Source organism: Phyllopteryx taeniolatus, chromosome 5 (genome assembly GCF_024500385.1).
Source record: "Phyllopteryx taeniolatus isolate TA_2022b chromosome 5, UOR_Ptae_1.2, whole genome shotgun sequence".
Lineage (NCBI taxonomy): Eukaryota > Metazoa > Chordata > Actinopteri > Syngnathiformes > Syngnathidae > Phyllopteryx > Phyllopteryx taeniolatus.
The window spans coordinates 31,089,404-31,116,165 of NC_084506.1; the positions used below are offsets into that span (position 1 = coordinate 31,089,404).

The 26,762-nt window shown below is 41.8% G+C and overlaps 1 protein-coding gene across 20 annotated transcripts in view; it reads left to right on the plus strand.

The window, feature by feature from the left end:
- LOC133478613 (pleckstrin homology domain-containing family A member 5-like) overlaps positions 1–26,762 on the plus strand; it is a 91,833-nt gene that overhangs the window by 17,001 nt on the left and 48,070 nt on the right. For 2 of the 20 annotated variants that reach the window (XM_061774867.1, XM_061774870.1), the window contains one exon: positions 2,700–3,352. The exons of 14 other annotated variants lie outside the window; for them this stretch is intronic. In XM_061774867.1, coding sequence (XP_061630851.1) covers positions 2,700–2,907 — 208 coding nt within the window. In that variant the 3' untranslated portion in view covers positions 2,908–3,352. 4 more of the 20 variants (XM_061774869.1, XM_061774871.1, XM_061774868.1 and 1 more) reach the window with 3 other exon arrangements.

A 26,762-nucleotide genomic window follows, 5' to 3' on the forward strand; every position in this document is an offset into this window, starting at 1 on the left:
TTACACGTAAGCGACGCCAGTTCTTCCTTGTCCTCAGTACTCCTTCCGTGTTCCCCGCGTTGCTGACCCCTTCTACCACGCCAAGCCATCCACCTGCTCATGCCACCTCCTGCCGCGCGCTCCCTGTCTCGACAAGCCGCCAGTACGCCTCAAGGATCCACCTCTGACTCCCTTCACAATAAACCATTCTCCACAAACTTCTTCAGCCTCCGCCTGTTTCTGGGTCCAGTTAAAATGAATACCATCGCATCGTGACATTGTATCTGTCTTGATCTGAATCTGAACATGCAGTTTGTATATACATACACAAACACACACACACACAAATATACAGGTGGAATACATGTAATAGCATTACATAATCAGGATACAAAATGTTTTTTAACCTGGTACAGTTATAGAAGAAAAAAATCAGATTACAGGTACATTTCTTCAAAAATGTGATTATTCCACAGATTACGTCTGTAATCCAGGGATAGAGAGGCCGGTTGTTAATTTGAGCCCTCGCCCGCTTTCAAACTAGTGGGCCGAGAAGCAATCTTTTACGAAGTTTAGCCCCGAAACAAATGGATAAATAGTCACAATATGGCTCACACAACCAGACGGTAACTAATAGGCTAATAGGGTAATGACGCAGGTTTCCCAGCAGCATCCGGTTTAAAAGTGACTTCATCATTTTCTCTACTGTATCTCTCTATCTATCGATCGATCGACCTGTCTGTCTGTCTGTCTGTCCATCCATCCGTCCTCCGTGAATTTATATATGCCTGAAAACTTACATTTTTGCAACAATTCTGAAATGGGTTGGTTTTTGTATCTATTCATGTATTGGCAATACATTTTATGAAGGACTTGAAGAGATTCCATAAATATACAATGATTTTACAGCTGCAAGAGGTCAATTCTGTGTTCATATGCTTGTAAGAGGCCCCTCATGACTTGAGTGCACGGTAGATTTTGGTGCTGGACATTTATAAACATTTCCCTGGCCATCTCGACTGCTGCAAATACAATTTAAAAGCAGAGACATATACTGTATAGAAACATACAGTTTATATTTGGCAATAAATGAGGACACAATACAGCATGCATAGTTACAAACTTGGTGAGGGATTTGATTGTGTTTCTGGCCGACAGGGAGACATTCTGAATAATAATTGATTGTGTTTATTGCCCAGCTGTGGGCATACTCTCTGCTGTGAGAGTCTTCTCCCACGCTCTGTCCTCAGATCTGGAGGACCCTGGCTGAACAAATATTTGAACTCTGTGCATTAGAATAATCCGTACGACCTGTGATTGATATTGTACTTTTGTTTCTCACCGCGGCATCACCAGCAGTTACTAAAAGAATGCTTTAACATAGGCTTGGACTCGCCTTGAATCAACACCATGTCATGTACATGAACAGGCGGGAAAAAGAAATGCACATCATTTGGGCTGTGTTTGGCAAGCTTGGCAAGGCAAATGGATTTACAGTATGTAGCGCACTTCATAAACAAGGTGAGTCAATGTGCTTTACATGATTAAAACTATTTACAAACAAAGAACAAAAGACGTTGAAATAAACATAAATGACAGCATAAAAGCATTGAAATTACTGTGTTAAATTACAACCCCAATTCCAATGAAGTTGGGACCTTGTGTCGAACATAAATCAAAACAGAATGCAATGATATGCAAATCATGTTCGACCTATATTTAATCGAATACACTACAAAGACAAGATATTTCATGTTCAAACTGATAAACGTTATTGTTTTTAGCAAATAATCATTAACTTGGAATTTTATGGCTGCAACATGTTCCAAAAAAGCTGGGACAGGTGGGAAAAAGACTGAGAAAGTTGAGGAATGCTCATCAAACACGTGTTTGGAACATCCCACAGGTGAACAGGCTCATTGGGAACAAGGTGGGTGCCATGATTGGGTAGAAAAGGAGCTTCCCTGAATTGCTCAGCCATTCACAAGCAAAGCTGGGGCAAGGTTCACCTCTTTGTGAACAAGTGCGTGAGAAAATAGTCGAACAGTTGAAGGACAATGTTCCTCGACGTACAATTGCAAGGAATTTAGGGATTTCATCATCTACGGTCCATAATAGCATCAAAAGGTTCAGAGAATCTGGAGAAATCACTGCATGTAAGCGGCAAGGCCGGAAACAGAACATTGAATGCCCGTCTGGCAAATCGGAACTCAACATTTTGGCACAAAAAGTAACTTCACATGGCACCGGTGATTTTTTAAGCGCTGGAACCAAATGCTATAAAACGTTAATTTATTTCCTTCCCCTCCGATGAGGCACAAAGTTAGTGTTTGGGATACTGTGAGACAACACATTTTGTCCCAATTCATTGTGATGTAAAGTGGTCAATGTTTGATTTGCTTGGATTTTGAAATAAGAATAATAATGTTTTTATTATCACTGTAACTGTACAATAAAACTGAAGTTGCATTCTGCAAAGGTGCGGTAAAAAAGTATAAAAGTACATGACTGATAAGAATACAAACTCACACAGTAAATAACACATTGTGATCCTGGTTGTAAATAAAGTGTCGCAGAGTGCAGTAAGGTGCTTTATGAAAAAATGAATAAGATGAATGTGAAATTCTTGGTAGTGTTAAGTGCAATTACCGTGGTTACATAAAATCTGTTTCTTCATCTGGTAGTTTTTGCTTTCAATGTCCTGAACCTATCTTCCACAGGGCAACAGTTGGAACTGCGAGTGTCCAGGATAGGTCTGGTCCCCAAGGATGTACAGAACTTTGCTTTCCTTATTGCCTCCTTTGTTTTAGTGTTGTCAACCTCAACAGTGATAGGAACAGCGTCAACCCTCGCTATTCGCAGGCGTTAGGGACCAAGACCCGATACGAATCGGATATTTGTAGTTCAGCGCAGAAAGAAAGCTCATAAACGTATTCAGCACTTTTTTGAAGCAAACCAGCACACTCCCTATATTTTCAACGTAGCAACTACTACAACACCGTCGCCCCTCCTGATGATGTCATCCTTGCACCTTAATCAGGCCAGAGAAAGTGCATGTGTGTGTGTGTGCTCTGTGTGGAGAGAGCTGACAAGGTGCTTCATGACTGAAGCTGTGGCTCTTAGCAATCAGCTGGCAGTAAAGACAACCTCCCTTCGTAGCAAGAGCCTGATTATTAGAAGTGCTTCTGCAAGAATAAAAGAGACCCCACCCCCCCGTGCTCCTCTTCAGATGTGAGGGAACCCACTCACTACAAGACCCCTGCTGGTGTTTCTACTAAATGCACCCCCCACTTTGACTGTGATGTGATGATTGCTATGTGGCTTCAATGACCTCCATTGGATTCCGAAAATAAAATCTAAAGACATCACATGACGACGTTCTGTCTGATAGCTTGATTACTACTTACCACTATTTATTTGGATGTGTGGGTGTTGGCCTGGCTAATGTCACTTCTAGATTGAGTGCTGATATTAATTTACGAATGGTGTAACAGGGCCAAATTGACTTTTGTTGACACACACAATATACAGTACTATGAGGATCATTATGACCAAATGCATGTTATGTGCTTTCCGCTGTTTGTGTGTCCATTTCCTAGTGATGCCGTTCAATCTGAAAGGACAGATTAGCTATCATCTTTCATGTGAAAAGAATCATAAATATCCCAATAACTGAGACACATTCAGGCTTGATTTCATTTTCATGCTTCATAAATCTGGTCTGTTGTCTAAAGTCATGCATTAGTGAAACAAACCAGTTTTGTATACAAAATGTGTGTGGGGACTTGGATCAAGCATTCAGTGCACTTTAAGATCTTGTGCACTGTTAGAGGATACATTAGGCAAAACTTTCAACTCCACACCCGCTTGTCACGCTGTAGTTGAGATCACTCGGATCGGGGGTCTTTCTCATGCAAAAATCGAATATGCCTTTTGTTACCAATGGTGTAGCTTAGGCATACGAGGAAGAGAGCAGCTACTCAGTGTTGCCAAATTATTGACTTTGTTGCTATAATTAGCGACTTTTCCACCCTCTCGAGCAACATAAAAAAGCAAAGAAAAAGATCAAAAGGGCATTGATCAAGTGACATGTCACATGGATTTACTGGGAAAGTTTGGAGACTCAGACCGGCGCCCCGCTGCATGAGGCGGCTCTTGATATAGGTCCAGTTTTTTTCGGTATCAGACCGATCAGTGTGATGTCATTTTTTCCCAATATCGGGTAGTTGCACGATAGTTATTGTGCAACCGTAGTCAAGAGCAGTAGCCGTGACCGAAAGGAAATGTTCACAGACACAAGTGGCCGAAATGAATTTTCTCCGCAGGTTGTCTGGGCTCTTCACAAAGGGCTCAGTGTAAAGCCGCTGCTTCTCCCCAGAGAGAATTCTGGGCTTTCCTCCCTAAAACGATAATAGGACAATGAGATAAAACTTTCAAAAATCAATTGCTGCTTTATGCATTTTTGAGGAAAAAGCCATTTTCCCCCTATATAGACCCTTTAAGCCTCTTTTACACAGAGCTCCTCCAAAATAGCTGCATTCAAGGTGTAACAAATTTTATAATTATTCCTTTTCCACATAACCCAGCAAATATGGGATATTGCTGCAACCTAGTGTGCTTTCCCACAGGGATATTGCATCACACAATCAGATAATTACGTGTGACGACATCAGCATCGGCGTCTGGTGTGAACATTTGCGTCAGAGAGCGACATTACTTCGAACACAACAGTGTCGAAGTGAGTGTCAAGTGGGGAAACTCCACAGCCATCTCGGCATTGCAGCATTCCCCTCGATAAATGCTGTCCTGCCTCTGTTGAAGCTTTGTTACTACCTCCCAATGTGAAATTTTGGTGGGATGACTTCATTCCCACCATTCCACGTCAGTTCAGTTTATTCAGAAAACACCATCACGGAGAAAAGGCAGATGCATTGTTGCTTGACTAGGCTGTTTAAGAGGCTTTACTTGCCTCTGTGCCTGTGTGTTTTGATTGTTTATTTATGGAGGGGGGGGAGGCTCATTAGTCATTCACCGAGGCAGTGCTAATATGTACCCAAGGTATTTGCGCTTCCTTGCCAAGAAGAAGGTTGCTCATTGACAAGCTTCAAAACACACTTACAAAACAAAAATGTCTCAGATCTCTTCTTGCCAGGTCAACGATTCCTTAGAAATTCAGCAGATTTTGCAGATTTGCCTCCAGTCTTTAAACCCTGCAATAGCCTTTCCCTGCAATCATTTTTACATTGTTAAACAGTAAATAGTAGTTGCAATACCTAAAACAACAATTCTAATGGCCAAAAACATTTGCATGGTGTCGTATATTAAACACCTGCAGTTGAGATAACACATTCACTTTTGTTCAGCCTGTATATCATACCCTTGGGTCAAATTCTTCCAAACTTTAAAGTTGACTATCATAGCTATGCAGATGAGACACTGAGCTGTACGATATATCTCACAGTGTCTCCAGATGAGGAGACAGATGAGAAGTTCAATTGAGGTGCTGTGTCACTGTCTAAAACAAATAACTGGATGAACTAAAATGTCCACAAAACCTTGGTGTGCTGATACAAACCCCAATTCCAATGAAGTTTTGACGTAAATCAAATATTGATTGCTTCATGGTTTTACCATTAGCAGCATATTCATTCTTAATTTGTAACACTTACTAAATTGACAATAAAGCTTCTTGAATCTTGTATGTCAAAAACGGCAGATGCTTTGGAGCATGCTTTATTTAGTGTTCGTCTCTTGCTTGGATGCACCAATGTTTTGGGGTAATTATACTGAAGTGGTAGCTGTTTTTATCACCAGTACTCCCCTACATCATTGGTTCCCCCATATCCGCTCATGAAGACTTGTCCGTTGCAAGAACTAAGAAGTGGGAAGGCCATAACCCTTTTGGAATCGTCCCACCCTGTTCTACTTTTTCCAACTCCTTCCCTCTGCTAGCTGCTAACGAAAATGCACACCAGAACCAGGAGACATTCCTGGAGCTTCTTTCCCCTCGCCATTAACTATGTATGGAGCTAAACCTGAGAGTGTAATCTGCAACTCTAGAGCCCATTTATAATTTGGAATTCTTTTGTTGAAATCATCTCACTGGGTATTATACTGTATCTGTGATTAACATACTTGAATGATAATCAAAAAGGATTAAACCTGAGATTTATCATCGTGTTGTTCTTATGAGGTGTGTCAGAAAAATTTCCCGACGAGTGTCCCAAAAGATATATTTAAAATCAAAACTTGACAAGCAAAGCGCCAGGATGGTGAAGGAAGGAAGGGAAAGGAAAGGAAGTATTAAATATTTAAACTTTATCTCAGTGTATTAATACTCATTATGTCAAATTACAATTGAATTTTTGAGCTTAACAGGCTGCATTGGAATTTCTCAGGTTTAGTGACATGTCCATCCGTCTTAAGTCTTGATTTAAATTAACTGTAATGTCTCATAAAACCATAGGGGGGCAGTGTTGCCTATGGCCCAAAATTTCAGTGGACTAACTGCATGGAAGATAGTCCATTAAATATCTGGTACGCTTTCAAATTAATTATTGAGTTTATGGGACGTCTGATATCTTTCTAACCTCACTTTTCACCCTAATCACTCTCTCCCTGATTCACCCGCTCTTCTGCATGTTCCAATATTGCTCCAGATAAGCGCTACCTCTGTGCATTTTACATTTGGATGATCAAAAAACATTGTGTCTCACAGCAGTGGGAGGATGGACGGGCAGATTTCGCCTTGATATGTTCACAGCGGTGTGGGTGTCCAACAAGGAAGACCTCTTCCGTCCTGTTTTCTCTCTGCAGATCTATCTTGTATTTACAAACACATTTTAATGGCACCATTGCAAGCTCTTTGTTGATGCTATTTTCTTATCACTGTGTATAAATGACATTTTATCCTATGAGAGTGATAAGCACTTAATTTGTGATACACTGGAGCAGTGGGCAGCTTTCCAGCATCTGCAGAGCAATTTAGTACCTTGCTCAGGGGCACCTCAGGTATAAATGCATGGCTTACGTGTCCTTACTTCTTTGCTGGTTAGGGGGATTCAAACCAAGCGCTCTTACGTGGCTTCCATCTTGTGTTTTGATTTGCAGTTCAGTCATTTTACTGTACATACAGTACCGTTTATGGATAGTCATCTTGACTCACAAAATACATTGTAACCTTCAAGGACAGATAATTCGGAGTTCAAGCAACATTCTCAGGAAAAATAAGCTTAAAATAAATAGAGGTCCATCCATCATCACACATCTCACATTATCACATATGAACACATCTTTCTCATATGTGTATCAGCTCAGTGAGAACCTCAGATGACGAGGAAAAGTTTGATGATTAAGATAGATCTAATTGGGAACGTTTTTTACGGAAAAGTACTAAGTACTCTGCACACAATTGTATAGCTAGAGCAACAAAATCACGTGACATCAGTATTAAAGAAGAATTAAATGTACACCACAACATGTTAAGTGTTTGTGGAGAGACTGAGCTCCCACACAAACACAGTAACGCTTGCCCATTCACCACACGTCGTGAGCAAAGGGTGAGTCCAATTTGTTTTACTTTACAAAAGTATTTTGACACTTGTATATCAGTTTAGAGCAAGCTCTCAAACTATCGAGCCTGGGGGCCAAAACAGGCCAACTTGGGGGTACAATCTGGCCTGCAGGATGAATTTGAAAGTGACAAAATACATTATGGTAGTGGGGACTCAGGTTAATTTTGAGAATTATTATGCTCCTGTAAAAAATGGAATGGTAATAAGTCCCAGGTCTTCATAATTTGATTTCACAGTTCCAAATAGCTGTGACTTAAAGTTTCGTATCTTAAAATATAATCACTGTGCTCTGTTGTTCTGCACACCATATAGATGACAAACTGAAGCAAAATATTCCCAAGGGTTCTGAGCGTGCTTTGTAAAATGATAATATGACTAAAATAAAATATATGACTGAACAACAACCATCATTAATTTCTCTACGGTTATATATTGTTTCATGATAATTGTTTTCTGAAATGCTTGACAGTTTAATTTGAATCCCATTAAAGTAAAAATAAATGTGTTTTGCCTGGCCCTTCATGTTTTCTGAAAAGAATTGTACCCATCTTACAAATTCTGCCTGGGTAATCAACTGTGTTTACTAAATTAAAGTAGGGCTGATAATTTCAGAAGAAGAACAAGTAAATAAAAAGAAAGTATTACGTGTTCAGATAAAGTGCTTAACTTCAGAATAATTCTTTGAAAAAAATAACAAAATACAGATAATACTTCATGTTTCGATCATATGGGTAGAAGCAAAGTCATGCATTGTAAAAATGCATTATACATAGGTAGAAGTGGTTTCCAGAATTTTGAGGGGTGCGTATTATCATACATGCAAATCAGTCGCCTTTTGGCAAAATTTGCGCTTTTTGAACTCAAAATAGGCCTTTTTCGTGAATCGTATCGATCCGATGAGTTTTTCCTGTGGGGCAGTCGCCGTCGCTGTCGTCATAGGCTGTTTCGTACTCCGTGTTTCGTACAATGATCTAAATGGCGCTCGCTACTTTTATTTATCAATTATTGCTTATTTATCAACTATTTCGTGCGTGAGACTACGACTTCCGCATTGGGCGTTGTTTGTGCCAATCCAAGTGATTTTTAAGTCTAGCTCACCAATCAAATGACACAAGAAAGTCACATGACCTCACTCAATGTCTTTTATTGGGCTTCCCGAGCAGAGGTATTAACACTCGAGCAAACCAGCCCGGCTGATTGTTGTGCCTACGTGGCGGCCATATTGGAAAAGTCTCCGTAACTTGATAAAACACCGATGTTTTGTTGTAGTTTTGACTGTGCATACACTCACACACACACACGCACGCACGCACGCACACAAAACACACACACACAGCAACATCAGAATTTGCACATTTGCATTTTATTTTGTAATTCTTTTTTTAGTGATGTTCATGCTGTGGTTAAAAGTTACTCACTATTTACTCAGCACTTGAGTAATTATTTCATTATTACTTATTATTACTTTTTACTCTTACTCAAGTAATTTTTTGGAGGACTACTTTTTACTTTTACTTGAGTCACACATACATGCAAATCAGTCGCCTTTCAGCGAAATTCGCAGTTTTGAACTCAAAATAGGCCATTTATATGAATCGTATAGATCCGATGATTTTTTTCCTGGGTGGGGGTGGGGGGGGGAGGGGGGGGGGAGGTCGCCATCGCTGTCGTCATAGGCTGTTTCGTACTCCTTGAACGCTGAGAGCTAGCGGTAACCGTACTTTTACTCCGTTACTCTCGACTTTTATTGATCAATTATTGCTTATTTATCAACAATTTCGTGCACGAGACTACGACTTCCGCATTGGGCGCTGTTTGCGCAAATCTAAACTTTGACACAGTGCAATCTTGAAAGTCCAAATTTATCTTGTGGTGTAAGTATGACTAGCCAGGTAAGGATGTAGTATCTGGTTTCCGCTTTTCAATAGTACTCATTGTTATAATGCTTTAAACTGTGTGTGAAGTGGAATATAGAGGCAGATGTCATAAGAAAAGATACAAGAACATGCCATGCTCCCTCGGTTCCTCCCAGGCTGGATCAAGTTACTCACTGGCCAGCTCTGAAAGCTGCCCTCAATTTGTCAGCTGCACATTCATCTTTCACCGCCTAGCGCTTGTTGTAGCGTGGCATTGATTGCCCCCATTTCAAATATGGATTAACCAGATTCTGCAACAGTATATCAAATAATGATGTGCAAAAACACTGCACTTCAGTCTCAATGTGAACTTGCCATTGTTTAAACAATATCATGTTTACCATGTTTGCAAACTTTTCATTTAATTGAACATTCTACCAATGGGAAATTAATTACAGTACTGTGGGCGAGTCATCATTAGTTCTGGATTACAGCATAAACAAAAAACAAAACTGGGCAGTATGAAATGCGGCCCCGATGTTGTTGCATGAGCCATTTATGAACCATGATGTTTGAGGAACTGAAACTAAAAGACATTCGAAAGTAACATGCCTTCTGAAAGCCAAGCTGCTCATAACTGTTCATAGGTGTCATGCAAAGACTTAACCGGTGAGTCAGAATTTGAATAGTTAATTTTGACATCTGCTGCTTGTTCACACATTACAATTTATTGACAATAGCAACGTGACGATTGTACCCTCGATCGGAGGGAGGTGTTCTGGTTTCGTGGCAACACCATTTTCTGTATTCTGAAGGCTGAAACGGTTTGTAAAAGTGGAACACATTGATGACAACACTGTTCACGTTTCCATATCTTCTAAGTAAGTACAGTATAAGTGCTGAAAATGGACTTTTATGAAAGCAGAGGAGATGCACATTAACTATTCAGTGTACAACAATAGAGGGCCACAGGGGTGTTGCATTTTATGTTGCTCAAGATAATGACAGCCAGGAAAATTCACTGCACGGCTACTGCACTTATCAACGCTGAAGGTCAATAAGTAGTCCTTCTTGACCAAGCTGCATCACCTCTACTGGTGCGGCAAGCACAGTATAGTGTGTTACATCAATTTTCAGTCTTTTTTTTTTTTTTTCCCAGGTCCATGTGAACATGGATCGTGCAGATGTTTTCTGTCACTGGAAATGTTTGAAACACAAAGATCATTCCCATTGTGATTCCGCTTGTGTTTCTGAATTTACTCTCATTTGCACATGCTTCTCTCGCCTCTCTGTTAGCCTAGCGTAACTTTGTGTGTCCCACTCATGGTTGACCCATTTCTCTTGGTCATTTTTTTTAGCAGTTGAGTCAATGTGTGCAACAGTGGCCTGTCACGATACTCACTAACAAGGCCTGGGGTCCTGAGGAACGAAAGCTTAACAGATGCTACATTGCTTTTATTGCAGCGTTTAATTATTTTTCTTCAGCGTGTGTTTTTGTTTCTGTGTTTTGCTCTTTCATCAGCCACAGTGTGCCTGTATCTTTGCTTGTAAAAAAAAATATGGCTAATAAATGGATCAGTAGGGTCATTCACCAGGGGGAATATCAATTTGTTTAAAGCTGTGGTTGATAGAATTGTGGCGTGCGCCTCGATTGAGGCCACGTAAGCGTTTCATACTGTCACTGACTCACACACACACACACACACACACGCACACGCACACACGTACACATTCACTATGAAGACAGTTTCCATGACATTATGTGTCTCTGAGAAGTAGGCCAAAGCAGTACCCGGTCCTCTGGCAGGCTGACTGAGCACGATTATCAATGCTAAAGGCGAGTAGTGGATCAAAATGTCACTTCCCTTCCTCCACCATAGAGTCACGAAAGCAGTATTTTTTTTTAATTATATAACACACATACAAAATGCAGCCCTATGGGGTGCACAAGCCAGTGCAAACTGTAGGCCGGTCCCAAACCCAGATAAATGCAGAGGGTTGCGTCAGGAAGGGCATCCGGCTTAAAACTTTGCCAAACAAATATGAGTGTTCATCTGAAGAATTCCATACCGGATCGGTCGTGGCCCAGGTTAACAACGCCCGCCCCCGGCACCGTTGACCTGCAGGACGCTGGTGGAATTTCAGCTACTGTGGGTCGAAGACGATGGAGAGGAGGAAAGCGGGGTCTTTGGCAGAAAGAGAAGAGGAAAGCACAGAGCCTAGAATTGAGTGTGGGGACTTTGAATGTTGGGACTATGGCAGGAAAATCTCGGGAGTTGGTTGACATTGATTAGGAAAAAGGTTGATATATTGTGTCTCCAGGAGACCAGGTGGAAAGGCAGTAAGGCTAGAAGTTTAGGGGCTGGGTTTAAATTATTTTACCATGGTGTAGATGGGAAGAGAAATGGAGTAGGGGTTATTTTAAAGGATGAGTTAGCGAAGAATGTCTTGGAGGTGAAAAGAGTATCGGATTGAGTGATGAGGCTGAAACTTCAAATTGAGGGTGTTATGTATAATGTGATTAGTGGCTATGCCCCACAGGTAGCATGTGACCTAGAGGTGAAAGAGAAATTCTGGAAGGAGCTCGACGAAGTAGTTCTGAGCATAGCAGGCAAAGAGATAATGGAACTTGGAGGGACAGATGGTGGTAGACTTTGCAAAAAGGATGGAAATGGCTGTAGTGAACACTTTTTTCCAGAAGAGGCAGGAACAAAAAGTGGCCTACAAGAGCAGAGGTAGAAGCACGCACGTGGATTACATCTTGTGGAGACGATGTAATCTGACTAGGTTACCGACTGTAAGGTAGAAGAGAGTGTGGCTAAACAGCAGAGGATGATGGTGTGCAAAATGACTCTGGTTGTGGGGAGGAAGATTAAGAAGGCAAAGGCAGAGCAGATAACCATGTGGTGAAAGCTGAGAAAGGAAGAGTGTTGAGCGGCTTTTCGAGAAGAGGTGAGACAGGCTCTCGGTGGACAGGGGGAGCTTCTAAAAGACTGGCGCATTACTGCCAAGGTGATCAGAAAGACAGCCAGGAGAGTACTTGGTGTATCTTCTGGCAGGAAAGGAGAGACTTGTCGGTGGACTTGGTGGTGGAATCTCACAGTACATGAAATCATACAAGGAAAGAGGTTAGCTTTGAAGAAGTGGGACACTGAGAAGACCGAGGAGAGGTGAAAGGAATACATTGAGATGGGACGTAGGGCAAAGGTAGAGGTGGCAAAGGCCAAACAAGAGGCATATGATGACATGTATGCCAGGTTGGACACTAAAGAAGAAGAAAATGATCTTTATAGGTTGGCCAGACAGAGGGATAGAGAGAAGGCATTAAAGAGGATGAAAAATTTTAAGGCAGTTGGTCCTGAAGAGATTCCTGTGGATGTATTGGAAGCATCTTGGAGAGGTGGCTGTGGAGTTTTTGGCCAGCTTGTTCAACAGAATTCTACTAGGTGAGAAGATGCCTGAGGAATGGAGGAAAAGTGTGCTGGTGCCCATTTTTAAGAACAAGGGTGATGTGCAGAACTATGGGAACTATAGAGGAATAAAGTTGATGAGCCACACAATGAAGTTATGGGAAAGAGTAGTGGAGGCTAGACTCAGGACAGAAGTGAGTATTTGCGAGCAACAGTATAGTTTTATGCCTATAAAGAGTACTACAGATGCATTATGTGCCTTGAGGATGTTGATGGAAAAGTACAGAGAAGTTCAGAAGGTGCTACATTCTGTCTTTGTGGATCTAGAGAAAGCCTACGACAGAGTACCCTGAGAGGAACTGTGGTACTGCATGCGGAAGTCTGGAGTGGCAGAGAAGTATGTTAGAATAATACAGGACATCCATGTATGTCCAGAACAGTTGTTGTAGGTGTGACAGATGAATTTAAGGTGGAGGTGGGACTGCATCAGGGATCAGCCCTGAGCCACTTCCTGTTTGCAGTGGTGATGGATAGGCTGACAGATGAGGTTAGACTGGAATCCCTGTGGACCTTGATGTTTGCAGATGACATTGTGATCTGCAGTGAAAGCAGGGAGCAGGTGGAGGAGCAGTTAGAAAGATGGAGGCATGCACTGTAAAGGAGAGGAATGAAGATTAGCCGAAGTAAGACAGAATATATGTGCATGAATGAGAGGGGTGGCGGGGGAAGAGTGAGGCTACAAGGAGAAGAGATAGCAAGGGTGTAGGACTTTAAATACTTGGGGTCAACAGTCCAGAGCAATGGTGAGTGTGGTCAGGAAGTGAAGAAATGGGCCCAGGCAGGTTGGAACGAGTGGAGGAAGCTGTCAGGTGTGTTATGTGACAGAAGAGTCTCTGCTAGGATGAAGGGGAAAGTTTATAAAACAGTGGTGAGGCCAGCCATGATGTACGGATTAGACAGTGGCACTGAAGAGGCAACAAGAACCAGAGCTGGAGGTGGCGGAAATGACGATGTTGAGGTTCGCTCTTGGAGTAACCAGGTTGGATAAAATTAGAAATGAGCTCAGCAGAGGGACAGCTAAGGTTCGATGTTTTGGAGGCAAAGTTAGAGAGAGCAGACGTCGATGGTTTGGACACGTACAGAGGAGAGATAGTGAGTATATTGGTAGAAGGGTGATGAGGATGGACCTGCCAGGCAAGAGAGCTCGAGGAAGACCAAGGAGAAGGTTGATGGATGTCCTAAGGGTAGACATGAGGGCAGTTGGTCTTAGAGAGGACGATGCAGAGGATAGCCTTACATGGAATAGGATGACACGCTGTGGCGACCCCTCACGGGACAAGCCAAAAGGAAAGGAAGATATAACACACATACAGGTGCCTTTTCCTTGAAGAAAAAATGCTTAGTTTATAAAATGTGTTGCAAGTAAGCAACTAGTATACTGCAGCAGTCTAATAAGCTTTTTTTTGCACCACTGGTTTCACATAAGCCTATTTTATACCATCCACCACCAGCCATGGTTTGTTTTTCATTTGGCGAAGCAGTTTTTAAAGCATTTTCCGATACCACATAATGAGCAATGAACATATGAATCACAAGTTGTGATAAAGCTGGAATTTAAGTAAGAGTCCTGATTTGTTTGAGATGTTTGTTTTTTTATTCATTTTAGCTAGGCTAGAATTTTTTGACCTTTTTTTCCTTGTACCTAATGTTTCTGAGATAAAATGCTCTAACAGCGGTAATCAGGAGATGAGGGAGAAGGCCAAGGAGACTGTAAATGCGGTTTTGCATTTTTTCCATGCGGCCCTGTGCCTGATTCATTGCTTGGTAGTGGTATGCAGTTTTATTATTTCTTTAGTACATGGTAATGTCCAAATATTGCATTTACTGCACTATATTGTAAACCAAGGACAGCCTTTAATCTGTAGGTCTGGTGTCTTTGCATTGCAGGAGCGTTTGAGGACTTCAGAAAGTCATATAAAAACACTTCCATCTCACCTAAAAGGCACATTATTCCCTTTTACTCTCACTGTTATAGCTAATGATATTTCTGAATCTTGTCTAAAAACAAACATCCCCAAAATGCTACCAGTTTGCCAGCTCACCCATTCTCTGACTTCTGTTACACAGGTCATATTTTACCAAATATGTACACCTGCTCAAGTCGTTCTGGAGGTCTGGCTGTCTGAGTCTCAGGCATTCTTTAGGTTCCAAGTCCAGATCTTTGTTCTTATTCATATGGATTCAGACAAGATTGGTCTGCAAATAAGTAGGTGTCGTAAAGCGTGAAAGCTTTTTAGTGAGGATTGTTTGAAATGTTGGACTGTCGTGGGTTAAGCTAAACAGATTTTAGAAACTTTATAATAGAGGAAGTAGTCTTGTAAGGGTGTGGGGGTTGTTTAATGAAAACCTTTATAGATTTCGCAGAAGGATCAATGTTAATAAAGGAAAGTTTAACGTCTGTTCCGCGGAAAGAGTTACGGGAGGCTGACTCTGCATGTCAACACTGTTATAATCACACTGAATGTAACAAATGAGGGTTATAGCTGATAGAATGTTATGCTTCTCGCTGGCTGTAATCATCCTTTTTGTTGCTGTGCCTTACAGTGTTCATGGCAGGCTTTGCCCTTATCAGATCAATCACATAGCCTACAACAGGCTCATTACAGGCGAAAACAAGAGTTCATGATTCATAGGCCCAGAGAGCATCTGATTAAGTCATCTGTGAAGTCTGAAAATGAGTGAGGTCTGGCTTGTAACACCCTTTAACAAGAGGAAGTGGATATATACGAAGGTGGATATGTAAGTTGAAGGAATAGGTCATATGCGAGTGTATTTTCCCATACAGTAACAAATAATCTACGTTTGTCATAACCACAGTGTACATTCCCATACACCGTTCCTGTAGCTATTAGTCTAGAAATTCTGTTCATGAAGGTAATGAACAGAATCGGTAACAAAGGGCAGCCTTGGTGGAGTCTAACTCTGACTGGAAGCGTATTCAACTTACTGACGGCAATGCGGCCCAAATTCTGACGCCAGTCTACAGGGACTGAACAGCCCTTATCGGGGGTGCGGTACCCCATACTCTTGGTTCACCCACCAGATGACTCCCCGAGGGACAGGGTCGAACGGCTTTTCCAAGTCCACAAAACACATGTAGACTGGTTGGTGAAGTTCCATCAACCCTCCAGAACCCTGCTGAGGTTGTTGAGGTGGTCCACAGTTCCACGGCCAGGATGAAAACCACACTGCTCCTCCTGCATCTGAGATTCAACTTCGTGACTGACCTTTCTCTCAAGCACCCCCAAATAGACCTTACCAGGGAGGTGGAGGTGTGTAATCCACCTGTAGTTGGAACACACCCTCCGGTCCCCTTTCTTAAAAAGGGGGAGCACCACTGCCAGTCCAGAGGCACTGTCCACGATGTCCCGGCGATGTTGCTGAGGCATGTGAACCACGACATCCCCAGAACAACTAGAGCCTTTAGGCACTCCAGGCGGATATCATCCACCTCGAGGGCCCTGCAACCGAGGAGCTTTTTAACCACCTCGGCGACCTCAACCCCAGAGATAGGAGAGCCCAATTTGTAATCCCCAGACTCTGCTTCCTCATAGTAAGGCGTGTCGGTAGAATTGAGGAGGTCTTCAAAGTATTCGACCCACCAACTCACAATGTCCAGAGTTTAGATCAGCAGCGCCCATCCCCTCTGTACACAGTGTTAATGGTGCCCTCTTGAGATGCTTAAGAATTCCTCGAAGGCGTCCAGGAGTTGTTGTCCATGCTCTCACCACACTCCTCCCACACCCGAGTTTTTGGCTTGGTGACCACCAAAGCTGCGTTCCGCTTGGCTAGCCGGTACCCATCAGCTGCCTCCAGAGTCCCACAGGCCAGAAAGGGCTGATAGGACTCCTTCTTCAGCTTGACTGCATTCCTTACCGCTGGTGTCCACCAACAGGTTCGGAGATTACCACCACGACAAGCACCGACCATTTCACAGCTACGGCTCTGCTTGGCCGCCTCAACAATGAAGGCAGGGAACATGGTCCACTCAGAATCAAATGTCCAACGCCTCCCCTGGGATGTGCTCAAACCTCTGACAGAGGTTCCCAGCAGATCCTCACAATACGTTTTGGTCTGCCAGGCCGGACTGGCCACTGCCCCCACCATCAGAGCCATCATACCACCAGATGGTGATCGGTTGACAGCTCTGCCGCGCTCTTCACCCGAGTGTCTAAGACGTGGCCGCAAGTCCAATGACACGACCACAAAGTCGATCATCGAAATGCGGCTTAGGTTGTTCTGGTGCCAAATGCACATGTGGACACCCTTATGTGTAAACATGGTGTTCGTCATGGTGTTCGTCAATCCCTGATGAGCACAGAACTCCAATAACAGAACACTGCTCGGGTACTGATGGGGGGCGTTCTTCCCAGTCACGCCCTTCCAGGTCACACTGTCATTTCTCACGAGCGTTGAAATCCCCCAGAAGAACGAGGGAGTCCCTAGCAGGTCAGCGCTCTTCACCACCCCCTCTAAGGACTCCAAAAAGGGTGGGAAGGGGGGAAATGCTGTTTGGTACATAAACAGAAGCAACAGTGAGGACCTCACACACCAGCTCTGGCTATTTCCGTGTCAGAGCAGCACCTAATTTAAATATGTGTCACAGCAAAGTGTCTGAATACTTATGACTGTGTGATATTTCAGTTTTTCTTTTTTTAATAAATCTACAAAAATTTCAAAAATTCCGTTTTTTTCTGTCAATATTGGGTGCTGTGTGTACATTAATGAGGAGGAAAAAAATGAACTTAAATGATTTTAGAAAATGGCTGCAATATAACAAAGAGTGAAAAATTTAAGGGGGTCTGAATACTTTCTGTACCCACTGTATAAACAAACAACCATTGATACCTACGGGCAATTTAGAGTCCTCAAATAACCTACCACACTTGTTTTTACAGAAAGCACAATGGATTAGATGATGGCTTTTCCTATCAAAGTTCTGTATTGACACTCAGTTGGCCTTATGGTACTGCAAAAAAACATTTTGTTACATGTTTGCATGAATAACTGACCAGCAAAATGATTATTGGATGTTTACATTTAAGACCAGGGAGTAAATTCCTGGAAATAAGTCTTCATATGGTAGAAAATAAACTGAATTTAGGGGAAAGAACTGTCGCTTGATATATTTTAGTTGTGGCTTAGCTCAAAGCTTAATCGAACAGAGCCCAATTTTAAAACCAGTATTTAGAGTTGGGTCATGAGTCCAGGTCAGGCTGAACAATAACTGACTTGAGATAGTCTGTATTTTATATATTTGAAAAGTTGCTGTCAACTTGAAGATTGTTCTTAGCCATTGTAACTACAGCTTGATAAGAAATATTAGTGTGAGTCACCGGCTTAGGTGGTGTTTATTTTGTGGTTTCACATTCAAATTGAATTACGTATTTATATTTGATGTTGAAATGTACATTATTTACCAAATGATTTAATCCGTATTGGGTGCTCTTACCGTGTAAACAATAACAATAGCCTCATGATTTCAGTACTTTTTTTTTTAAAGCGTCTATATTATATTTTAAATGGTAAATGACGGCTGTGGCTCAGTAGGGAGAGCGGGTCGTCCATTGAGCGAAGGGTCACTGGTTCAAATCCAGGCTACGGATGACCGCATGTCAAAGTGTACTTGGGCAAGACACTGAACCCTAATTTGCTCCCAGTGGGCAGCGCCTTGCATGGCAGCAGCCGGCCATGTGTGTGAGTGGATGAATGTGAGGCTTGTTAAGCGCTTTGGGCACTGTGATCATGTAGATAAAGTGCTATATAAATGCAGTCCATTTACCATATACCATATTATCCATCCATCCATCCATTTTCTGAGCCGCTTCTCCTCACTAGGGTCGCGGGCGTGCTGGAGCCTATCCCAGCTGTCATCGGGCAGGAGGCGGGGTACACCCTGAACTGGTTGCCAGCCAATCGCAGGGCACATAGGAACAAACAACCATTCGCACTCACAGTCATGCCAACGGGCAATTTAGAGTCTCCAATTAATGCATGTTTTTGGGATGTGGGAGGAAACCGGAGTGCCCGGAGAAAACCCACGCAGGCACGGGGAGATTGAACCCGGGTCCTCAGAACTGTGAGGCTGACGCTCTAACCAGTCGGCCACCGTGCCGCCATATACCATATTATATTTCCCAAATATGTGGAGTTTGGAACCTTTTGTAATCTTGCAACTTTAATGGGAAAAGAGGAAACTAAATCCTGATCAGCACACAGTCAGGGATTGGCAAAGATGAGTTAGCTTGTGTTGCAGGGTGGATCGGGGGTGAAGGCTGATGCTAATGTGTGGTGCTGTTTGGCATGCACAATTTGGAATTTGAGCCAGTCAGTTGACCCAAGGCTTAAAAAGTAGTCTAGGCCATAAAGTGAGGCTGTCTGACATGTTTGTCCTCTTAATGACCTCTTGTGATGTCACTCACTTGGACCAGTGTGCTTGAAAACAACTTAATGATCACTAATCTGCTGCCCTGTGTCTCTCCACACTTTTGCCTCTGTTGGGACTGCAGTACCTTAATTTAACTACACAACTGCACATTCCCTGTGCTTCCAGCTCATTTCTCTGCTCTTGCATCGTGTCTCAGTATGATACAAATTCTAGATATAGCCCATTGATTTCGTATGAGTCATTAGAACAGGGATTTTTAGCCAGAGCATGTAATTATTGTCAGCGGGATGTTAAACTCGCTCAAAAGTCCTAGCAGCTAGGGGCACGGTAAACTCTGACTTCCTCATTGATTGGTCCATTTAGATGTCTTGAGCAAAATTAGCTGCATTCCTCTTCATCTTCTAACTAGCTTGTCTGCGGACATATTTTCCTATTACTACATACGCTCAAAAAATAGATGGATACAACTGTAATGGTGTTTGTGCTATGTGGGCTTTCCACATTAGAGCAAACATGGAAAAGTGGAAAGTGCAGTTGTTTCATGCTGACTGACAATTTTATAAGCTAGCAGCTGTTTCAAGTAGAAAGTAGTCACTCATTTCTTGAGTGCTTCTGGAGAAGGGTAACATAATTACTGGAAAGGCAAAGTTTATTATGTTGTACTCTCGTAGTACGAATGTGCTAAGTCATCGATTAATTATCTATGGATTACCAATAATGTAATCAATTCATTATTGATTTATTATTTCTTGAAGCAATTGAGGCACAATGGAATAAAATACTTCTAATCAGCAGAGGCACTGTTAATTAATCCACAACCAGTTTGCGGTCTGATGAAGAGCATCGTGACGTCAGTGATGGGAAGTTGAACAACATCCATGCGGATTTCCGCTATAGCACCACCCCTCCAACGTTATTTCAACGGATAATTAGAGATGTCCAATCCTAATGTTTTTAAATGAACAATCAATTGATCTGTAATTTTTCTGTAGTCCAGCATTTCCCAACCTTCTTTGAGCCAAGGTACCCCTTTTACGTTAGGAAAACAGCACACCACCAAACCGAAATGTCATAAAAGTAGAAATACTGACATAATGATGATATCCTCTGAATTTACTCACAATTGTATTTACTTGGTGATTACTCAGGCTGTTTAGTTGAATACAAAGCTGATATGCTCACACGAAGGCAAGACTTATTCCGATGTATAAATGGTAGCTGGTGGATAGGATGGGTTTATGGAAGAGCATTTTATTGTGCCTCACACGATACATCGCTGGCATATATAGATGAACAAAGATATAGTTATAATATATAGATAATACATTTCTGACATCTTGAGTGAAATTCGATAATTTACCACTAAATACCGAGTGAGTGTGCCATGACAGCCTGGTTAGGAATCTCTGCTGTAGTCAATCAAGGATTCAAGGAGTCACTGTCCACCCTTACTAACAACAAATGTTGCAACTAACCCCAAAAAAAAAGAATGCGTGATTCTTGGCTGCTACTCTTATCAGCACTATTCCTATTGCTTCTTTTAAGGCATGATTGCATGCAATATGTGTTCAAAAGGAATAATATGAAAAGGCAGCAAGACCATACATTTCTGTAATAGGCCAATATCGGAATGTAGCTTTCTGTCCCAGTTTAAAATCAGAGGTGCAGATTTTATCCGGGCAGTTTTTACATGATTTGAGAATGCAACAAGTCTTACTGTTCTGCTTTGCCTCATTAAATGGTTGCTTCAATGGTTGCTCCCTGAAACATGAAATGCATTCTTAGAAATAAATAGCAATAATACTCCAGTTGAGTTACGATTAGGTTGAAATATTGTGGTTTAAGTTGACTTCTTGATTTAATTATACAAGCAAGAACTTGCATATAATTTTTTTTGCAGTTATTTTGAGCTTCTTTATAAATAAAGTTGAGTTCCCCCCCGTGACAGATGACAGCACAAACCTATAATTACACGAGCAACACACCTGGAGGGTGGTCACATCGGTCCATCTTGTCTTTCGCTTTCTGAAGACAAGCTAATAATGGAACAATTCATTCATTCTGTATTCTTTAGCCATCGCTAAGTGAGAACAGAAGCCCATCCAGTGTGCTGGCCAATGCTAATTCTGATTAATTCATGCTGTCTTCATCATGATGACGCTTCTGCTGCAGCCACACTGTCTGCAGCTGTTCTTCCTAACACCAACCTGGAACAACCTGCTCCTCGTTTACAAAGAAGAGCGCGCGGGAGTGTAGGTGGATGAGGTAGGAGCCAGCGTCCAGAGCAAGTGTGTATGTAGGTGGATAAGATCCTCTGAGAAGAGATGAACATGAGAACACTTAGCAAGTCCCTTTCTCTGACTGTGTGTGGGTCGTTAATGAGTCTGAAAGCTTCTCTGGTGTATCTGTCACTGATAACCGGATGGAGCCTCTAATGTAGCTGAAAAGCAACATGCTATTGCTCATTGATAATTGTCCCAGTGCAGAGAAAACCAGCTCCTCTTCTGCTGAATCTATGCATTTTGCACAATGCTTATAAGTGTTGAATGATGCATGCCCAATGTACAACTGTGCTCACTGTAGGATGATTTTGACTTTTTAAAATATGAGGTTCTCTGTGTTCTTATGTAGGAACTGTTAAAATGATGTACAGCGATTCAGGGATGATAGGTACTGAGCCCTGCTCCAAATAGTGAATAAATGCAAGTAATCTGCTGCTTTTTTTGACACTGACATTTCAGACAAGTCATCTAAAACATTATAAACCATTTTAGTTCACACATATAGCATACAGTGATGGTTGTGAAAATATAAATTTATGTTTATGGCGGTTGATGTCTAATAATAGTCGCTTGTGTAGTGTTTTTATTACGTCCAGCACTATAAAACAGTTTTTCTTGATTCTGACAAAATGAAGTTGGAAAAAATAAATCAAAGATGACACGTAATTGTTAACATAGTGACAAATGAAGACATTAATTAATTAAACCCCCTAGAATTTGTTTTTTATTGTCACAATAAGTGATCCATTCTGTGCTAATACACAGTCTATAAAACAGGGGTGGAGCTAGAACGCAGCCCAGGTATATGCAGGGTATATGTCTGGATTACGTCAGTTTTGAATGACAACAGGAATGGAAAGAAGACAAAATGTACTTTTTTCTGAAACATTTGTCTTCAGCTTGTCACACATATCAAAAAGATACAAGATGGAATACTGGTTGACCTCAATTATTGTTAATGTTAACTGTATTGTGTTCCTCTTCTATTGAATTTACAGGTTTCACTGATGCTCGTATGATGTTACACTATTTATGTAACCGATGCAGCTAATACCGCCTACAGTACATGACCTGTGGTCGAAACACGAGCCAGATCATGGTTTAGCATTCCGTTTGTGCCTATTTCTGGAAAGAAACAGAAATGACTTCAGCATTTGAATTGTTTAAGACGGAAATATAAGGCCCAGGTGTTACAATTGTACCTGCCTTTACACACTGTGTCCCCCTTGGCAAGCATTGGCTTGAGCCAGCTGGAGTCTTGAATGCAAACTAATTTGCATTGCTAGCATCAACTGAAGTTAGTATCGTAAACTCCAATGGTGTGTAGCCAAAAAATATGAGTCTAGTAAATTTTGGTTGGAGGAGCAACGGAGTTTTGGAGAGTTGAAGTCTTTTTTTAGGATATTTGTGTAGCAGTGCTCCCACTGATGATTGAAGTAATGCTCTGAGTACATTTATTCCTTCATCTTCCGTACTGCTTATCTTCACTAGGGTCGCGGGCGTGCTGGAACCCATCCCAACCGCCTCTGGGCGAGAGGCGGGGTACACCCCGAACTGGTCGCCAGCCAGTTCCAGGGCACATTACAACAAACGAAAAATGTTCACTCACATTCACACCTACGGACAATTTAGAGTCTTCAATCAACCTACCATGCGTGTTTTGGGGATGTGTGAGGAAACCGGAGTACCCGGAGAAAACCCACGCAGGCGAGGGCGGATTTGAACCTTGGTCCTAAGAACTGTGAGGCTGATGTGCTCACCAGTTGGACACCGTGCCGCCCGCTCTAAGTACATTTCAATAATATTTTTTTTCTGGTGCTGCACATCTTATATTCTTGTGCTCTTTGTGAGCCTCCCAATTCGTCAAATGCGTGAATGCAATTAGAACTGTAAGTAGTTTTGGTGTTATGGCAACATCATTTTCCTACCAGATCTATTTTTATGAATAAAGATTCATATTATCATGAGTGTTTGACGAATGAATGGACTGGGCTAAGGTATCAAACTTCAACTTATGTCCTGTAACGTCCTTGGTAAGATTTTATAGCAATACGAAGGGCTTGTAAGTGGGGGGAAAAAAAGCAGTAGACTGGTGTTTGATGTGAGCAATGATAGCAAACAAGGATCTCCTGGATAGAAAGATATTCTCTCTTGAGGCAAGACAGCACTTACACAGATGGCGGAACAGCTTGCTTTGACTTTCTCCTCTGACACCTTTTTCTGTGTGCGTTGCAACACATGATCCTTTGCCACGGATTCGTCTTTGATTGACCCAGCCACTGAACATCAGACCATATATCCTTGAGATATGGTGTCCATTCTGTGTCCCAAGGGGTAGCTAAATCCCATGTCTCCAAGTCTGTGAGTGTGTTTGGGCGGGGGGCTCGCTGCCCTGGGCTCCCTGGAGGAGCAATGGTAAGTGTGGGAGAGAAGCAGCCTCTAAAAGTGTATTGACTGGTTGGAAATGTCTTTGTGCTCAACTGACTGCAAATACCAGGTTGATGAGCGGAAGAGCTGTTTGAGTATTGGGCAGGGGGCAAGGTCATTATCTGGGCTTTCATCTTTTCAAAGACTGCAGGCTCCTTATTTGAAACTATTTGATTTTTATTTACATCTCCCAGCGACTTACAAGTTCGTGCATCTCCAGGATTTAGAAAGGAGACAACATCAGGAACACCTACACATTTTAATGAGATGATTAATAAGATGTGATACAAGGGCAGTCAATGCAGTCTAGTTCATTCCAGTTCAAAAAAAATAATAATAATCTTCCTAATCACCCAAAAATAACCTGCTGTGTTATGTTTGTAAAGACCGAGTTGTTGGTAAAAGCAGAATTTCATTTTGTATCGTTGTTTCTCTCTCTCTCTCTCTCTCTCTCTCTCTCTCTCTCTCTCTCTCTCACTCTCACTCTCACTCTCGGGGTCAAGGAAGATGATGCAGCTATAGTTCCTTGAACTGTGTGCAACACATGCACAACCACTTCATCAGAAGGGAGTCAAATAGTTTCGGAATGAGCCATTCACAGTTCAGAGCAACCATATTTATTTTCTCAACAGGCCACCTTTGTCAGGGCTTGCTGAAGAATGAGCCAACGGAGGTGCAGCTACGCTCGAGACACTAAATGCCAGAAACAACACATTCTACTGGGGGAAGAAAGTCCTGCTCAGTATACAGTATAGTCCATATTTGCAACAGTTCAAAGGAACCTATAATGTTATATGAATAACTTCAACATGTATGCTGTTTGAAATTGGTTCAAATTGTTAGCCGCCACGCTAACAACTTTTATTTCACGATAAAGTCTTCACATTACACAAAAACAACAATGGGGTAAGTCATGACTAAAATTACATCATGCGATCAAAGATACAATTACATTAAATTGAGCCTCACTGGCCATACACGATCATGGTAATATACCTGGTTATTTTTTAAATGAAATCAACAGACAATTAATGATTTGTGTTTATATCGTTGGGGATTATTTTGATGTTTTGAATTGGCTGGAAAGAAGGACTAAAGGTTATGATAAAGATTTCAATGAAAAGTACTCAGCATTGTGATTGTTTTCGACATTCATATTGGGCAGCACAGTGGTTGGAGGTGCGAATCTCGGCTCCGACCTTCCTTTGTGGAGTTTGCATGTTCCGCCTTCGCTTAGGTGGGTTCCCTCCAGTGTCTTCCTCCCACATTCCAAAAACATGCATGTTAGGTTCTCTAAATTGTGCATAAGTGTGAATACAAGTGTGAATGGTTGTTTTGTCAATTTGTGTCCTGCCATTGACTGACTGGCAACCAAGCCCTGTATCCATGCCTCTCGCCCCAAGTTAGCTTGGACAGGCTGCAGCTCACCTCTTGAACAAGTGGTATAGAAAACAGATGGGTGAACTTTAATATCTGTTAATATTTGCACTATTCGGAAGGATTCTGGTTATTTTTACAATAATCGAGAGAAGGGGTGTCAAACCGAGGGCCACATTGCAGTTATGGTTGCCCTCTGTAATAGAAGGCAAACCATGTATGTAACGGTACATTATTTATATTTCTTGGAGGTATCTTTTTTATTTATTTATTATTGTGACAGAGTGAGCTGCCGCCGGCCCTTCTCTTGTGATGAAAGCACATCAAAGACCTCTTCGAAATACCTTTTCTACGAAGGATTTTATCCAAATTAGCCTCAATTGCTTAATTTATATTAATTTAGAATAACTAGAAAAAAAAAACTTTAGTTCAGTCAATTCTCAAAAAAAAAGAAAAAAAAAAGGAAAATGTCTGCTTTTGTGATTGAACTCTTCATTTATTGAGTATAAAAAAATAATGGACATTGGCATTTTTGGTCAAATGTAAAAAAGTACAAACATACTGTATAAACGCATATCTGTCAATTGTAATTGTACTGTCATTTATTATATATTTTTATAAAGCACATGATAGGTTTATATGACATCATTGTAGTTTCCATTCACGTCTACAATTACAACACTACAGTATATGACTGGCCATGCTGTCAGTGTGTGTTATCCGGGCCCACGCTTGCCGCGACTGTCATGATAGCGCACCTTGCTTCACATCCGGGCTGTGACGTCACCGCCTCTCGGGTTTCACTCCAGTGCGCACGTGTGTGTGCGCGCGCGTGTGTGTGTGCGCCTGCAGTCCTGGCGCGGGCTGCTCGTCAGTCAGCACGAGGAGGACGCCTTGATAGCACAGCTGCGGGGCGAACAAGCACCAGCACTTCGACTTCTGAATAACAAGAAACTAACTGCCCGACTTGTTTTTTTCTTTGCCTTTGTTTTGTGTATTTTTTTTTTTTTTTTTTTTTTAACCGGATTAAAAGAGATCGTCGTTTCTCGACTTTTTTATTTTTTATTTTTTATAAAGCTTCTTGCGGATCTCGAACTGCGTGGGCGCCAAGGAGGCTTTGTAGTGTAAGTATGAAAAGAAAAAAAAAACAACAACAACCTCGAAGCAGTTTGTCATGAGAATTGTGCTTTAAAGGGGATGGTTCAGTACATCACTACGCTTGTTAGTCTCATTTGAAATTAAAGATAGTGCTTCAGACATTTGTTGATGTCATCTGGAGTTGCATTTATATCGGCGAACACATTGATGACACGATAGTCAAAATACAGTATACAGGTAGTTCCAATTCAAACTGATGATCAACATTCGTTTGCATCGTGGCTTGAAACGACCGTTTCATTGGTCACTCA